The sequence below is a fragment of the Hippopotamus amphibius genome, chromosome 4 (assembly GCF_030028045.1).
Source record: "Hippopotamus amphibius kiboko isolate mHipAmp2 chromosome 4, mHipAmp2.hap2, whole genome shotgun sequence".
Taxonomy (NCBI): domain Eukaryota; kingdom Metazoa; phylum Chordata; class Mammalia; order Artiodactyla; family Hippopotamidae; genus Hippopotamus; species Hippopotamus amphibius.
The window spans coordinates 16,485,639-16,503,340 of NC_080189.1; the positions used below are offsets into that span (position 1 = coordinate 16,485,639).

The window sequence follows — 17,702 nt, forward strand, 5'->3', positions numbered from 1 at the left end:
TTTCTTTTTTTTTAGATGGGAGGACTTTATTAAACCACGTGGTTTGAAATAGCTATATGATAAACCTCCTTGGCTAAAGAGCAGTGGTCTCAAAATCATTTATCCTTATAAATGCATATATATCCATTCCTTGGGAGAAGGCAGTTCAATGCCACTCTTCCCTCTTCCCCATAAAAAACATTCATTGAATAGTACCAACACAAGCATCTGCCCCCAAATTAGCTAGTTTGCAGTTAACTGTCATTGCTGTGACCTCCAAGACATTGCAGGAGGTGTTCTTGGCTTCTGTTTACATATGAAAGCCTAATTTTCAAAAAGTGGTAAAAATGTAGCTTCTCCATTGAAGGGAGGAAGAGGGCTGTGGGGGAAGTGGGTCTGGTGCCCAGGCTTCTGGGCCTCTCCTTGTGCCCCTCACCCACTGGGCTGAGACACCCCTGGGAATTCTCTAGAGCTCGACAGAGCATGGTTTGCAAACTGCTGCTCTGGAGTATGTTCCCTGGCAAATTCTGACGTCTTCTCATTGAGTTCTGTTTGTTTTTTGGCACACGGGCTTAGTTGCTCTGCGGCATGTGGGATCTTCCTGGAGCTAGGATCGAACCCGTGACCTCTGCATTGGCAGGCGGATTCTCAACCACTGTGCCACCTAGGAAGCCCTCTTATTGAGTTCTGATAAGGGGGAAGGATGTGTGTTTAGGGGGAAGGGATGGGGAGACCATTAAGTTTTCCATAACATTTTAAAAGAATTCCACTCAGTGGAATTCTCTGTTACCATAGTAAGCATCTGTAAAGTGAAATTAAAGAATCAGCCTGTCTTACAAAATATTATGGCCAAGATGTAGAGAATTTGGAGCCTCAGGTGTTAGAAGCGATATTCTCACCTAGATCGGTGATCTCTTTCAAGTATGTAGGCAATAAAGAGGTGGTATGTAGGGATCATAAAATAGATACACTAATAAGAACAAGTGTGGAATTAGGGGGTACTGGATTTGGGGTGGGCATAATTTTGCAGATCTGAAAGATCTGTGCTCTTTATGAGGCAGGTGAGGTAGCTGAAGTAGGTGTATCCCTGCCAGGTATATGACAGAAAGGCTAGCATTTCAACCAAATAATTTCAGTGGTCTCCTGGGAAATTCTTTTTTCCCTGAGGGAATGTATCTTTAAATTTAAATGGAAGCTGGTGAGAGCAAAGTTTCTATGTTGTAGAAAATTGCTACGGGCCATCTAGCTATGCAACTATCCTATAAAACAAAAGAGAGCGTCTCCATTGTTTGATTTATGGTTTGGCTTTGTGTCTTCTCTCCAGTTTCTAAATGAAAACACAGTTTTCTGCCCTTGTACCTTCTCCCTGTGCAAGACCTGCTCATTGGGGATGCTTATGTTAGCTGGGCTTGGGCATCTCCAAGTATTTGACTCCTATTCTCTGTGAATTGTTTCCCCCAGATGGTTGGGGGTGGGTCACGGAGGGGAGTTTTATTTTCAGAGCACTGGGGGTGGCAGTTTGCTTCCTGTTTATTTGCTTTTCTATTGTTCTTCCAGCACTTTATAATTGGTATCATTTTTCAATGCACAAAACTCTGAAATCCTAAAGCCTTTATAGAAAGCCAACTCCAGTTGGCACCCTCAGTCCTGGGCAACAAGAACTCATGAATGATCGTCTGCTCTCAGCTCTGGGCATCGAGCGAGGGGATGTGATGCACCCTTGTGGTCTCTCGTAACACCTGTTACTTTGCTTTGTTCTCAGTGAGATCCAGGAACCTGCTGATCTATGAGGAACACTCTCCCCTGGAGGAGCCGTCCAGTTCGGCCTCGGCCGGGGAGCTTGGGCGCTGGGACGGAGGCTCCTCCCTGCTCAGGGCATCAGGGCTGGAGTCCAGGCCAGATGTGGATCTTCCCCATTTCATTATCTCGAATGAGACCAGCCTGGAGAAGTCAGTGCTATTGGAGCTGCAGCAGCACTTGTGAGTCAAATAGATACAGATTCACCTCCTCGAAGGCGCTGATGATAGCTTATGAGTCAGCAACCTGCGGTGCAGGGGTGTGGACTTTCCCACTGCCCTCGTCCAGCCCTTGGTTTTTTTGGTTTTTGTTTATTTATTTATTTGTTGGCTGTGTTGGGTCTTCGTTGCTGCACACGGGCTCTCTCTAGTTGCAGCGAGCAGGGGCCACTTTTTGTTGTGATGCGCGGGCTCCTCATTGCCGTGGCCTCTCTTGTTGCAGAGCACGGGCTCTAGGGGCGTGGGCTTCAGTCGTTGTGGCACATGGGCTCAATAGTTGTGGCTCATGGGCTCTAAAGCACAGGCTCAGTAGTTGTGGAATGTGGGCTTAGCTGCTCCATGGCATGTGGGATCTTCCTGGAGCAGGGCTCAAACCCGTGTCCCCTGCATTGGCAGGCGGATTCTTAACCACGGCGCCACCCAGGAAGCCTCAGCGCTTGGTTTTTTAAGGACCTATTTCCAACACCTGGACTCTGGAGAGTCTATTGCTTGCTAGCAGCTGCCCCTAACAGAGATTGGCGAAGAGACCCAGCGTGAGCTGGCCCTGTGTCTGCTCTGCCACTGGGAAGCTGGCAGTGGTGGCTCCAAGAATCGGGGAAAGGGCTTGGCTCCCTTCCTCCCCATCTTCTTCCTCTCCTGAAAGCCTCAGAAGTAAATATACAGTTCAGTAACAGCAGTGTACTTGCTGTGTAAATGCAGCCTCGAGACACATTCCCAAGCTTCCTTCCAGTTAGAGATACATATATGTCATGCTATATGCCAATGTGTAGTTTTATGATTTATATGTAAATAAACATGCATGAATTATAATTACATATTAATATTGAGGGTCACTGTTTGAGAGGCCCTGTACATGATGTGTTTCCATATTGAAAATGACATATATTTGTCTTCAATTCTCCATGAGTTATTTCCTTTAGATAGTTATGAGGAAAAGTCCTTGTATGAACATAAAGGCTTGTACAACTACTAGGTATTGTTATTGTGCTGGGGAGATACCTGGGTATACCAGATGGCACGGGAAAGAGAGTCTGCTACAATCCTGGTTATACATGCTGCGGTTGGTGGTCTAGCTGAACTCTGCTTCTCTGCCTCCCAGAAATGATGCTATTCCAATGCAAGTGGGAAAGATTGTGTTTCAGATTCTTGAGCTTTCTTCCCCTAATGCTACAGAGGAAAGTTTGTACTTATATATACTTTTATATGTTTACATTATATTATACATGCATATTTAACATTTATAGTACTTATTATTTCAAGCACTATGTAAATATGACACATACAGTAAATCCTTTGAAATACTCTAAGACGTCAGACATTATTATTATTATTCCTATTATAGCGAATTGTAGAGCTGCCACTGGGAATCAGAGAAGACTCAGCTGCTCGATTACTTGACTCATGACACATGTCTTTTCTCCTCTTGTCTCAGCCATTCAAGGCCCCGTTGAAGTCCCTCTTGTTCTGGGATGTCTCCCTGATGCCAGAACCCTCCTAGCCCTCCTCTGAATGCCTAGAGACTTTCTAGGCTGTTATACAATTTAATAATGTGCTTATTTTCTGTTATATATTTATTGTTATTTCAAGTTACTTTGGGTGTTTTTTTTTTAAATCTTTATCTAGAATCTTTTAATCTTTATAAAGTTTTCATCTTTATCTAGATTAAAAAAAATCTTTATTCTAGACCAAGGATCAGTCTTTATCCTTTTATTTTCTCCTTCCCAGAGTTTATCTTAGGGGTAACTACCATCCTCAATAAATACAATCATTTAAAGCAATGTAAGCAAATCAGTAGCAAACCTCCATGTTTATCCTCTGGGCTGGAAAGTCTCCTTTGGCATGAGGATAAAGGCAGAGATGTGGATGATGGCTAGGCGGGTAGCGGGAGGCTTTGGGAACAGAGAATTGCTCCTGGGAGAGGAGAGGACGGGAAGCGTGCTTGGGCTGCCCACAAAGTCGCAGTCATGGAATGATTGTGTCATCCTACCAAGCACGAGACAATTGGTGGTAAGACTTCTTTTTCCTTCTGATGCCTTTGCAGGGTCAGCACCAAACTGGAGGGGAATGAAACACTAAAAGTTGTAGAACTCGACAGAAGAGTGAACGCCACCTTTTAAAGAGGCTGTCCCCACCTCCCTCTGTCTCTTCACTCTACCTTCACATCTCCAAACCACCTTTGTCATAAGCTTTTCCTTTTTTGCCACCCGATCTTGAGGAAAACCTGGACCAGCAGTCGTGGCTTTGGATGGGAGGACAGCCTGGGATTTTCACCTGCGGTGAGAGAGCGCCTCCTCTGGTCGCATGTCCCTCCCTGCAGAAGGGAGCCTGCACCTCTCCCTCCCTGTTGCTTACTGCCATAGGAAATTATCTTAGGGTCAGGGGTGGGACAAGCAGGCTTGTTTCTACCGACAGTGCCAAAAAAGATACTGCCTGATTCTCACCGGGGTGGGTGTGACTGCTTCTTTGAAGAAGAGCTGACTCTTGTTCATGCGAGACCCCCTACTTGAGCCACAAGAATACCGGGATGCCTGTTGGAATCTGGCACAGCACTGACTGAAGTCCTGCCCTCCTCAGCCTGGGTCTGCGGTGCCTCCCGCGGGCGCGCCCTGCCGCTCTGCGTTGAGCCCCCCCGACTGTCCTCCGGCACTGGAGCTGGAGCGAGGCGTCCCCTTCGTACTCTCAGGCCGCAAGTGCAATGCCTGAAGGAATCAGGCTCTTCTACTCCAGGCAAACCTGCCCCGTCATGTTGCTTGTAGGATTTCTCCACAATCTGTGTCCCCACACGCCCCTAGTTCTGCCTCCCTGGCTTCTCCTCCCCATTTGTAAATAGTATTTATTAGCTTGCTGAGGCTTCCCTGGGCAACCACACTGAAGACATCCGGACGCCTCCCTCCAAGCTTAGCAAAGTCTTCTGTTGGCCTTTGGAGCAAGGAGGGCACCCTAGGCTCTGGGATCCCCAATCCTCCCAGGCCATGTTTTGGTTTCTTTTCTTCTTTTTTTGCTGGAGACCTATAATTATAGTTGGGAAATCTCCCTAAGCATGTGTCCTCCTAGAGAATGAACTCAGAGGGAAAGATGGAGCGGTGCCTTGCCCAGGTCTGGGGCTCTGTGGACAGATGCTTTTTCTCTCCTGTGCCCATAACAGGGAAGGGAAGCCCTGTCTCTGACAGCAGGCATTTCAGACAACTGTGCTAGCTTGTCTTTCCCACCTCCCCCAACACTTCTGCTTTCCCCTCCTCTTCTGCCCCAACACAGGGGGTGGGCCAAGAGGCCTGCTCCTGGGGTCAGAGTAGGTGACATTTCTGTATCCGCAGTCTTACCTTTTATAGTCAGGTTTGGCTACTTTGCAGCTCACCCAAAGAGACACAACCTAATCCCCCAGCCTACTTTTTTTTTTTTTTTTTTTAATGATTAAAAGTAACTTTTGTAGTTAAAAAAAACTTTTCTCTTTCATACAAATAAGAAATGGAAATTGACTTTTTCTTGTATAATGTAGAAGACTCCCTTTAAATGTTTTTCCCTAGCTTGTAAAAGATTTTGTGTAACAAATTTGCTCACATTTTGTATTTTATTTTTAGTAGTAGCTGAAGCACCTTTAGCTTTACCTCTCTCTGTCTCCATTTCTCTCTCTCACGTACATTGTCACTGGAACCTGTACTTAGGCGAGATTAAGCCACACCTGGGCCTCCCCTTCCACAGCAGACATGTGATTTGGTGTCATTAGCGTTTGCCATCAGACCTCATAAGCAGATCCGGTACCTTCGGGCTCACCATCAGTGATTCCTCTCTCCCTATTGTGATGGAGAGAGTTCTGGCTGGGAGACAGCCAAGTTCATCTTCTTGGCACTGTGTAAAGCTGGATCAGGATTGCAGTGGTCCTGGCAGCCCTCGCGGTCCTCTGCACGCCTCTCCCTCTCCCTTCCCTTGGCCAGGCAGGGCTGAGACCAGCTGGGCTGTGCCGGAGCAGGGTTGCTAGCATGCGCCTCGCTTCTGTTTCTCTCTACCTTCTCCTCCTCTTCTGCTCTACACCCTCCTGGGCCTGGCTGGTGTCTGCCTACCATGGGCCACTACTGAACCATCTCTCTCTTTGAAATGTCATGTCATTATCAGGCACAGGCAGCCTGTGTGTGTTGGGGGCTGGTGGGGGCTAAGAAGATAGAATTAACTCAAGTAGTATTTGGACAACAGGAAAGGCAAGCTTTCGTATGTCAGTGAGAATGGGTCAGTTTACCCGCCTGACACGCTGGAACCAGATTGGGTTTTTAAGGCTCCTGGATTAGCCCGAGTAGAAAACCAGCTCTTCTGAATCAGAAGGGAGAAGGAAACAGGCAGCAAACTCCTAGTGCCTGTCCTTAGTGCCTTAAGCATTTTATTTCCTTCCTGACCTACTCTCTCTTGACCTCACTCTCTCCAGCCCTGCAAGCAGCAGAGCTCGATCTCTGGGAAACCGTTCTTCCCAGAACTGAATCTGTGTCTAGGGACCGGGGACATGAGCCTGAGAGCTCAAACAGCCATTGTCAGGGGATCCAAGGACCAATTGCTGCAATTTTGAGAAAGACCTCTGCCTTCCACTCCTTGCTTGGGCGAGTAAGGGGAACTAAGCTGTTATCCCTTTAGGAGGACGCAGTGGAGTCAAGAGGGTGCAGAAGAGTTGGATAATACCCGATTGGTTCCAAATAGTTAATGGGTGTGTGTGTGTTTTCTGTTCCAGGGTTAAGCCCACAACGTCAGTGGATTTGTTTCCTCTCCCAGAGCCATCCCATAGATGAGTCAGTAATACCTGGTTAGCCCTGAAGATGTCAAGTAGCGGCAGGCTTTTGGTTTCCGAACCTCAGTTTTGGAAAATATGAGACTGTTAGTGCAACCATCAGTCATAAAGAATCAATGTTAATGATAAATGTATGAATATATTTTTCATCTTGTCAACAGCTTTTCCTCTTTCATTTCTTTGATTAGCCTAGTGGAGGAGATGTCTTGCAAAAGTTCAGAGAACATGTACTTTTTTACTGGATGAGGCCTGAGTAACCCAGACCCCCCCAGCGAGGTTCTATTCACAGCTCTGGACTTTGCACTTAGAAATGGATATTGTAAATGAAAGCCCTCAGTGCCAGGTTTAAGGAGGAATTTCTGTGAAGTGTTAGGACTCTGGAGCCTAGCTCACATAAAGGGACTGTTATATAAAAATCTGACAGCTGAACTAGGTTGCTCCTTTTGGGCAGGAGGTGGGGGCGAGGTTTGACACCAGTACAGGCAAAATTAGATAACCTTTTTATTAATATAAATGATTTTGGCTTAGAGACCTAATTTGTAGATTGTGAAAGCAGCTTTTAGCTCAACTTATTTACACACCAACTATAAATACCTTGTTTTTTTCTTCCTAAATCTCTCGGGTTAGCCTGAATGCCAAGAGAGGGCTGTGAATCTCACGTGCCTGGGAGCCGGAGTTGAACTGGTTCACCTTTATTCTGACAGTGAGCCAGTGTCCAGAATTTTTGACAGAAGTGTTTTATTAAATTTTTTTTCAGCACTTTGTGCCTCCTTCCTCCTATGTCCTCACACCAAGCAAAAGACAAGGAGCAGAGGCCCCTGAGGGCCAGCTCCTCCGAACACACCTGTCACGTGAGCACGGAGTGTGTGGAGACCTCCTGCTTCCTGTCGAGGAGCTAGAGCATCCGTGCTGGCCTTGCTAACGTGGGGAGATGGGAGACGGAGGAGAAGGCTTTAGCCTCTCCCTTGTCTGCCAAGTGCCCTTGTCACTAATTTGGTTCTGTTGAATCCAGTTGCTGAGAAACTTCTATTACAGACACCAGCTCTCCTGCTTGCAGGGCAGGCAGGATCTGGGAGACAGACCATTAGCAGGTAGTGCCCTGGTCAGAGTCATTTTCTTTGAATGCTTTTCAGCTGAGACAATTAGATGTGCTCGCTTAAGCCCCTCTGGGAGGGCAGCTACAGGAGAGAGTAGGGGGCTGCGAAGCAGCCAGAGACAGAGTTCAGATTTTTCTTTCATTCATTCATTCATTGAGTCAGTCATTCACTCCCAAGGAAGGCCCTAGTGAATATTGGGGAATAAAGGGGCTGAGGGAGCTTCATTAACCAACAGCTCTTCAAAAGGCCCACGTACCAGCGCTCGCTCGCTCTCTCTCTCTCTCTCTACCTTTCCCTCTCTCTCCCTCTTGCGCAGGCGTGCACACACACACACACACACACACACACACACACACACACTCCTCCCTCATCTTAGACACTCGTTTGTGCCTTACACGTGCCTTATATTTGAATGCAGGATAACTGAGGGCCACCTTGTCACTGGGAGATTTTATATACATCCTTGTAGTGTTAGACTGAGGTGGAAATGGGAGAAGGAACCTTTTCCAAAGGCTCAGAAATAGTTTCCTGAAAGTGAGCCTTGATCCTATTTGCACATCAGGAGAAAAGAAACAGAGTTACGTCCATTAGGAAAATCCCATTTTATAGAGGTGCAATCACATCAAAAAATGGCCAGCCGGGATTAAAAGTATTATAAATCCTCAGAGCAGAACATTTTCTCAGAGCAGAGGAACCCGACACCTTTGAGGATTAAGACTCCATGTCTCCGTGGCCAAAGGGTCAGCGCCTACCACGGGACAAGACTAGGTATTGTTTCATTTTGTCCTTTTGTGCAGCATAAAATCTGGGAATGCTTTATTTTGTCTTGGTTTCTAAAAGGAAAGGAAATAATAATTCTTGAGCACCTACTAAGCGCTGGGTGCTGTGCTAAATAAGTCTTTTAATTTTATAGAAAGAGAAAACAAGCACAGCTAATTACTATGAGATGGATAACCAGCTAAGTGATATGGAAAGTGCAGCAATTTGTGGATTAGGTTGAGCAGATCTCTTTCTGCGTGAACGTGCTGTAAACTTTTAAGGTCCTCAGGGCAGGGCACGCAGTGCCTACTCCCTGCGCTGGCCCTGCTGTGCAGAGTTCAGGTTTTCGCCTCATGCTGGAGATGTTCATCTCCTGCTCAGTTCATCCAATCCTTGGTGAGTTCCAGCGAGCAGCCTCTGCATCCTGGGAAAGCTACACCAGCGGTTTTAGCTACTTCTCTGCTCCTCTCCCTCCCTCACCAGCTGGCTGAGAACACGAACTGTGTGCACCATGGACCCACGGCCTACGCTGTTCAGCAAATCTCCCTTTCAGATGAAACACTTTCTGAGTCTATGAAAATCACCAGCACTCTTTGACAAATTGTGAGCGACCCCTTTTAAGCAATGCTGAGCAGGCTCTGGACTATAATCAACTGCGAGCTTTTGTGTCTGTGCTGACAGGCAGGGCTTTCCTCTCTTTGGTAACAGGTTATATAGACCAGCAGTGTTTAAGTCTAAATACATTGCGAGTCTATTATCTATCGTATCATGCTGGTTCGTGTGGCTTTCTATTCTTTGTCATAGCTAAGCAAATACAAAAAAAAAAAAGTAAATGCTTTGTAGGATACTTGTACTTAGTTTGGAAAAAAAAATGAATTGAAATTGTTATGCTTTTGTATTTCCATTTCTTGCAAATAAAAATATTTTTTCTTAAATCGTTAAAAAGTTGTCCAGTCTGGGAAATCCTCATACTCTGTTTTTAAAAGCTTTTCATGTAAGCATGGATGTGCGTACGTGTGCCTCACCGTTCTTTCCTGATTATCTAGAACTGAAAGAAGAGCCTCAAACCAGCAATTTGTATGTGATCTAGCGCTGAATCCAAGTCTCAGTTGGAGGAATATTGAGAAATGTAATTGTTTTTTCCGTCAGTCACAGGAAGAAAAGTAGTATTCTCTGCAGATTTATGCCAGCTGACTGCTATTTTCCTTGTCTCCTACAACTATTCTCTAACTAGATTTCAGAACTCCGTGGATTTGACTTTGCTTTCCCCATCTCAGGGTGCTTGAGAATGATGGCCTGGACCTGAGCCAGAAGAAAAGGATCCTTCCTCACATGGACAGTTGCAGAGGATGCCTAACACAGGTTCATGCTCCGGAAATTCCGATGACATGGCTGATAAAGGTCATTGCACTCAAGCAGAGTCATCTTCATTCCATTGCAATCTCTGTATTCAAATTTAATTTTCTCCACTCAGAGAGAGTGGGGCTTCGTTTAGCCTTGGAAAGAGTATCCAAGATGTTAGAGACGAAGGTGGTGGACCGTGCTTACCTGGACCTCCACTGCTTTTGCCAACTTTTTTTTCTCAGCAGCATGCCGAACCCTTCTTTGAGCTCGTGGGTGCCTTCATCTCCTGCTGCCTTTCTTCTCTGAGCACCTTGACCTTCTCTTCTTCTGTTCCTATACAAGAGTCCTTTCCCAGTGGAGGATTTTAGTCACATACCCTCCCTCTTTCTTATTCTGCGAGCCTATTATGGAAACCTCCTCCTCAACATCTGGCCAGGGGTGTGTGGAGAGGGCAAATACGCACTGGTTTGAAAATACTCTGTATTAATCATGACTTTGTATTTTCTATATTTCTGATGCTATGACATCTGGGACCTTGCTGACCCAGGAGGGACTGCTCCTCATAGGGGTAGCCAACCACTAGACAAAGTAAAGGACTTGCCTATAAGCACAACTTTCATATGCAAACCAAACAATCCAGAGCCCATTCCTCAACCTTTATGGGCTCTCAGGACCTCACTATCCCCCCTGCCCTAATCACCTACTCACCATGGCCAGGTACCAGACAACTAGGAACAATCTCTATACCTCAGAACCCATTGAAAATTTTCAAACTAGGCACCCCTAAACCCTCTTTCCTTGCCTGGCTTGTTCCTTTCTGCAGAAACTACAGTAAAGCTTCTTGCCTAATTTTCCTCACTCCCTCTGCCTCCCAACCAGCCCTGGTGCTTCCCTGTGTGGCCCTGCAAGGTGTGGCATGCTCCCTCATCTTGGGAACTGTGAGTAACAAACTATATTTTCTTTTTTAAAGAAATTTCAATAGCTTTAATTAATATTAATAGTCATTTTCACATATTTAGTAAGTACCCATTGTGTACTGAAATATGCTAACTGATATAGGACAAATTGCAACAATAGCATAAAATTTGTCTACTTTGGAAAAGCTAAGAAACTATAAGGCATAGAATCATTAACTTAAAAAATACACAATATTTATTAGTAAACATGTTGGTAATATTTCATATTCTTTCATCTTGATGCACCTCTCTGCTAGTTAATATGTAGTCTGAATCTTCTTATAGATCACTTTTTGGACAAAGATGAACATTTTTTAAGCTTTTATTTTATAAACCATCTTTTCAATGGCAATTGTCTCCTGATCTGTTGGCCTCACAATATCTGAATAATAATAAAACCTATGTTTTAAAACACATTCCTTATGCATCAGAATGTCAAATCAGAGGCTAATTAGAGGCTGATCCCAGGCTCACAGGCCCTTTGGGTTTCACAGATGGACCTGCTACGATTTAGAGCAATGTAACATAGATTTATTGTCTCATTTTACACTGATTGTCACTTTTGTTCCAGAGAAAATAAATGAGACCTAAACAGCTTGATGGGACTTGTTCATGGGAAAAAGAAGTAAGTCAGAAAGCAGGTGTCTAAAGCGCTACTCCTGTGCTCAGGTTCCAGGGTGAATAAATCATATCTCATACCTCATACCTCATATCTCTGAAAATGAGAGCTATCCAGGCAAGAGAACGCTGGCATACAGTGGGCAAAAGAAGCAGGCTGGATCCAGGAGATAAAGGTTATGAGTTCTTTCCACCTGACATTATGAACCTGTTGGCCTGGAGGGAAAAGGAGACACTTACTGAGTGCCTATTATGTACCAGGTGATTTTCATATGTTATCTGTGATCTTATTTCCTCTGGAACATTTATGGAGGATGTATAATTACCCCCTTTCACAGTTAAGGAAACAGGGGTTCAAAAAATGAAGACTCTTACTCAAATTATCAAATGGCAGATTAGCTGCCGATGAGAGATTTGAGCCCTGGTCTTTGCTGACTCCAGGTACATAGTCTTTGAACTACACTACACGGCTTTTTAGGGCTTGAGGATTTGTACTTGTGAAAATACAGGAGTTAGCCTGGATCAAAAGTTGCAGACCTTCAGCCCGTGCCCAGATGCTTCTGGTTTGGCCCTATGGTGTTTCAAACATGTAAGCATTGTTGGTTAACCTTTCAGCATTCAAAGGTTTCTCATACAACTCCAGATTTCCATGTTCTCTGGAAAGTCTCGAAGACCCAGCAACGTCAGGAGCAGAGTAATGGTGGCCCCTTAGATGGCGTAGGTCAGCTCTGCATGGCCACAGTTCCCCCACCAGGCTGATTCACTCATTTACATCACTTACCTGGTACTTGCATCACCTGAATTGACAGCCTCCGGACTAGATGATGGCTGACTTTCTGGGAGTCCCGAGAGAGGGAATAAAGGAAAAGATACTGTGTGGGTGGTGGGACTAGGAGGTGGGGAGGGTGGTTAGTTTCACCCTGAGGGATAGGAAGTGAGAGGCCTGAGTAGGGAGGCAGCTGGATTGTGAGTGGGGGAGGAAGCTACCCAGCTATTGCCTTTACATGAACTACAGAGAAAAAAATTGCAATCTGGGCTCTGTTCTTCTTAGCCCCAGAGATAAATCTTCATTAATCTCAAATTTTATATTTAAAATCTTTTTAATGATCCCCCTTGTGTAAGACCCTGTGCTTTCCATAGAGTGCTTCCCCATGCCTTCCAGTGTAACTTGCTGGTCATCCATGAGAAAGTGGAGCAACCGTTATTGTGCCTGTCGCTCAGCTGAGAAAGCGGGGGTTGTAGAGACACGAATGCCTCCACATTAGGTTACACAGTGTGTGAGTGCAGAGCAGAATCACAAACCAGCTGTCCTGATTTCCAGCCTAGTATTAGTTCCATTAACCATGTCTGATCTGGGGCAGGTGACACTCTAGCTGTCATCCACGACCCCTCTAATGGGATCACTTTGCAAGGTGGTACTGCCATCCTCTTTTGCCTAGGATTCTCAGGACTGAGTTTTAACTGGGGATTTGGGACGCTCCCAACAGCTCCTGTCTCTACAGGGAGGATAAAAGAAGGACGATGGCTTGTCTCAGTCCTTGACTGCAAAATAATCCAAGCCACCATTTGTGAAGCTGATTACAACTCGATGCCTCATCATTTGATAGGTCTGGACAGGTCGCACAAGTTGATGCTGCTGTCTTCCAGTGGGCACAGCTGTTGCTAGATCTTCTGGCAATTTTAAAGAAGAGTTCTGGCCCCAGGAGGAGCCCATGTATTCTCCTCCTCTCTCTGTGCTGTTGTTTTTAGATGGAAGAACAAAAATAACCATTGAGGGATACCATGAAAGCTGCTGGAGAGGCTGTTGTGCTGTTTTCCAAGAAGTCTGTTTCAAAATGTTTAATGTTTCTTAAGTGAAAAATATTCAGGAATCAGGGCTGCCAGCATGTTCATAGCTAATGTCCTCCCCAATATTACTGCAAAACAGATGGCAAGTTGAGTTTCCTGATGGGTACATGAGGGGTTCCATGCGCTGGGGCTGGTTCACAGAAAAAAGCCTCCCCCCAGAGAAGAAATGTAGATTTACAATCACCTGCATATTAACAGACCACTGGGACAGAAAAGGTGCCTCTAATCCCCCCAATATCTTCTTTCTTGGCTTCATTATTATTTAAATGCTTTCAATGGTTGATACAGCTTTTTATGCTGGTTTGAGATAGTTCAAATTGTAAATGAATGCAGAAAAGAAAATACAGTTGAAGTGGTATATGAAATACTGCATACATAATTCCATGCAGTCGTACTTCACAGGGAATATAGGTTGAACTAGGACGGCTGCTTTAGAAGAAGTCAGTAAAAGTAAGGGTCTGCATGTGTGGCATAGCAGGGAAAAGAGAGAGGTGGAAAGAGTGCTGTTGAAACCCATGACAAAATTTTCCTGCGATACAATTAGATTTTGAAATATTGTGACAGTGATATTGTCCATAGCTAAAAAAAATTAGAGTGCTAAAAAGCTTTTATTGAAAAACAGCAGTCCATTTTTCTATATCTTTTCCACCCATGAGTCCTACTTCTTGGAAGTAACCAAATTAAATCTCTTCTTGCATTTATTTCTGTATTTGTAAATAATTTGTTTGTTTTAATCCTTTATATATCTTTTAGTTTTAAAATATTTATTTATTGGGTTGCGCTGGGTCTTAGCTGTGGCGGGTGGGCTCCTTTGTTATGGCATGCAAACTCTTAGTTGTGGCATGCATGTGGGATCTAGTTCCCTGCCCAGGGATTGAACCCCAGCCTCCTGCATTGGGAGCACAGAGTCTTAACCACTGTGCCATCGGGAAATTCCTATATATCATTTTTAGACTCTTACTACTAGTTATTTTCATGGTATATAAGAATTTTACCACCACCACCATCTCACACACACACATACACACACTTCTTTCTCCATTTGTCTCCTTTTCATATTACCAGCCTCCCTCAAAGATCTGAATGGCTTTTGTTGTTCATTCTCATGCGTAAAGAACATTGATGATATACAATGATTAATTATAAACTTGAGAATTGGGGTAAGTGAATGTTCACTTTCATCTAACCTAGTGTTCTTCAAACTGAGGGCCAAAGTGCTGGGAAATCAATTTCATGTGTTTTTAACCAATGATTTACAAAAGAGAAACAATGGAATGGGACAGAATGAGATTGGGATGGAATGGGATAGAATAGAATTGCACAGAATAAAGTAGGAAATATCAGAATGCATTTAGTAGAGATTAACACAGTTTCATGTAACTTTAATTGCAGTTCTGCTTGTGTATATGTAAGCATTGTTCTGGATCACAACTTAAAAGTTATGTCTTTCTGAGGATAACAATAAAAATATTTTAAATTCTCAAAACAAGAGCATTCACGCACAGCACACAGAGTATAACAAATATTTTATAAGAACTCTATATGAAGTGTAATCTATAAAAATATTGAATCACTATGTTGTACACCTGAACAACACTTGAATATTGTAAGTCAACTATACTTCAATTGAAAAAACTGAATTCTCTCTCTGTAAGGAAATAGGATGATAAATTAGTGTTTTCTTGTTAGGGTTCCCAAAGGGCAATATTTGAATACCTGGGACGATTCAAGTTTCTTAAGAGGAGAATGTTGCTATGTCCCGACTGGGGAATGTGACTGTGGGGGTATGCTGGGACCATGGTGCGGAATGGCACCTGGGAGAGTCTAATCATTTAGTATGTGGTTTACTTCCTCCTCCTGTCTGCGCCACATGCCCCTCTCCTCTGCTTTCTTCTGTCTCTGGTGGCCTAAGCTGTGTTATCTTTGGATTATCTCCATCAAAGAACCTCCAAGAATCTTCTAGATGATTCAGCACTTGCTCTCACCCACCATCACCTAACTGATGTTGTGAAAGGCTGGCACCAAGGACTGGCCGTGAGTGAGTCTTTCTCTTCCCTGCCCAAATTTCACCCCCCTCTGACATTGCCAAGCCAACAGTGGTCTCTGATTCTGTTTTCATTGCTCTAGAGGTGCCTGAGTTTTTGCACAAATTAAAGTCAAGTAGCTCTGTGTGTCTGAAAGAGTAGAAATTGTTAAGAAGAGCCAGAATGTTGGACCCAAATTTTAAAACAATTTCCAAGCTGGGATTAAAAATAAATTAGAAACCGAACATGTCCTGGGGGAAAAGTGGGAGAGGATGATATGGCAAAGAGGACAGCTCCCATCAGGATCAGATAACATTTCATACACGTAAGGTTGGTCCCTTTGCCTTTCCTGGATACCTGATCACAGCAGTGGTGGAGACAAAATTAAGAGCATGAAGTGGGTGGTAGCAGATAGAGGCAGAGCACTTGGTATAATGGAATGCCTATTTTTAGGTCTAAAACCATGCCTTTCCAATAATAGATTGAGGAAGCTCTGGCTTGGCAATATATCTAAAAGTTTCTGTTGACACTTGGGAATGTGACTGTCATGAAGTGAGTGCAAAGTTAGAACCGGCCTCAACTTATAGGAAGCAAGAGTACACTCTGCCCCGAGTTAATCAATTTGTGTGTGGAGTAGTCCATTCTGTTCTGGATACTGCATTTTTAAATACATATCATAAGCCTTCTTAGATATTGACAAGCTTTATTAAAATGGTTGTATGAATTTACACTTCTACCAGCAATACATATGTTCCTGTTTGCCAATATTCTCACCGATGCTTGATGTGATCTGATTTTAATTTTTGATGGGTATAAAATGACATCTTGTGGTTGTGACTGTTTGAAGTAAAACACACTTTTTATTCTTTGAAACATACTGTTTTTATTCTTTTCACGAACATTTAACTTAAACACTTAAAATTAATCGGTATATTCACGCTCCTCCTGAGCAACTGAGAACCTCAGCATACCTTACTTCTGAGCAGCTCTCCAAGTTTCATGAAATTTTTGTGCAATATTTTAGTTGTACATTTGGTCCTTGTATTGTACAGAGAGCTTATCTGTGAATTTGTCTACTTATGAAGATTTACTTGTATCTCTGAAATCAATCCTCATAGCACTTTCATAATAATTCATGAACTTGGGCAGGACAGCAAAAAATGTGAATTGCTTGATGCACGTGAATCCGGTGAAGGTTGAACAAGGTGACACTCTGCCTTCTTATCTCAGCACTCATACTGTATACATATGTCCTTTTTGTGATCTATTTAGTGTCACGTTTTCCCCATTTTTGTGCTTTCTGGGGTAATTTGGCGGTTTAAAATGGCCCCCAAGCATGGGGGCCTGAAGTTCTGTCTGTATTCCTAAGTGCAAAAAAAGCTGCAGTGTGCCTTATGGAGAAAGCATGTGTTAGAGAAGCTTCATTCAGGCATGAGTTACAGTGCTGTTGGCTGTAAGGTCAATGCTAGTAAATCAACAATACAGTACGTTCAGAAAAAGGAAGAGGCAATCCTGACATGAGTCTACTCTGAAAAGTGCTAAAGTAACATCTCTAATGAGTGATGAAGCTATGGAAAAGGTAGAAGAGCAGCTAAGTTTCTGGATTCATGAGATGAGGATTGATTTTAAAAAAAAGCACAGTGGACATCATTGTTATGAAGCTGGAAACCAAAGAAATTTATGGTCGTATTGCCCAGGGTTAGGGTAATGTTAAACCCCTTTCAGCTAGTGCAGCCTGGCTCATACATTTCAAAAAGCTATAAGATGTGGGAAAATGTTGAAGTTGCAGGAGAGGCAGGTACTGTAGATCAGGCAGCTATGAAAGAATTTTAAAAATATCTGCTAAGGGTTATACAGGAAAAGAGTTAGGTGAGGGTCTTGTTCTAAGATTTAATTTGCCTGTAATTGTCCTTTTTTTTTCATAAACTTATAAGATAGTTTTGCTGGATATACCATTTTGTTTTATATAGGTTTAATATTATATTATACCTCAGTTAAATACTTCATTATATTATACCTCAATTATATGTTGTATGTCATATAACATTATGTAAACATTACATTGTACAATGTACTGCTTTGATACATTTATATGTTGCAATATGGCTGCCATGTTGGCTAACACTTTCATCATGTCACATAATTACCATTTCTTTGACAATTTTAGATCGACAGTTATTCTTTCTCAATATGTTGATTCCCCTGTGTTTAGGGTTCTAATCTTGCTGTTGAGAAATCAGTTTTTCTAGCTCTTGATTATCTGAAGGTAGGCTGGCCTTTTCTCCTGGCTAGTT

The 17,702-nt window shown here is 43.6% G+C and overlaps 1 protein-coding gene across 1 annotated transcript in view; it reads left to right on the forward strand.

Annotated features, from left to right (window-relative positions):
- The window catches only part of CREB3L2 (cAMP responsive element binding protein 3 like 2), a 111,883-nt gene extending 106,459 nt beyond the window's left edge, over positions 1 to 5,424 (forward strand). Inside the window, exons 11-12 of the mRNA XM_057733076.1 lie at positions 1,742 to 1,958; positions 4,036 to 5,424. Coding sequence (XP_057589059.1) covers positions 1,742 to 1,958; positions 4,036 to 4,111 — 293 coding nt within the window. The 3' untranslated portion in view covers positions 4,112 to 5,424. The remainder of the gene's footprint in view (positions 1 to 1,741; positions 1,959 to 4,035) is intronic.
- Positions 5,425 to 17,702: the final 12,278 nt, after the last annotated feature.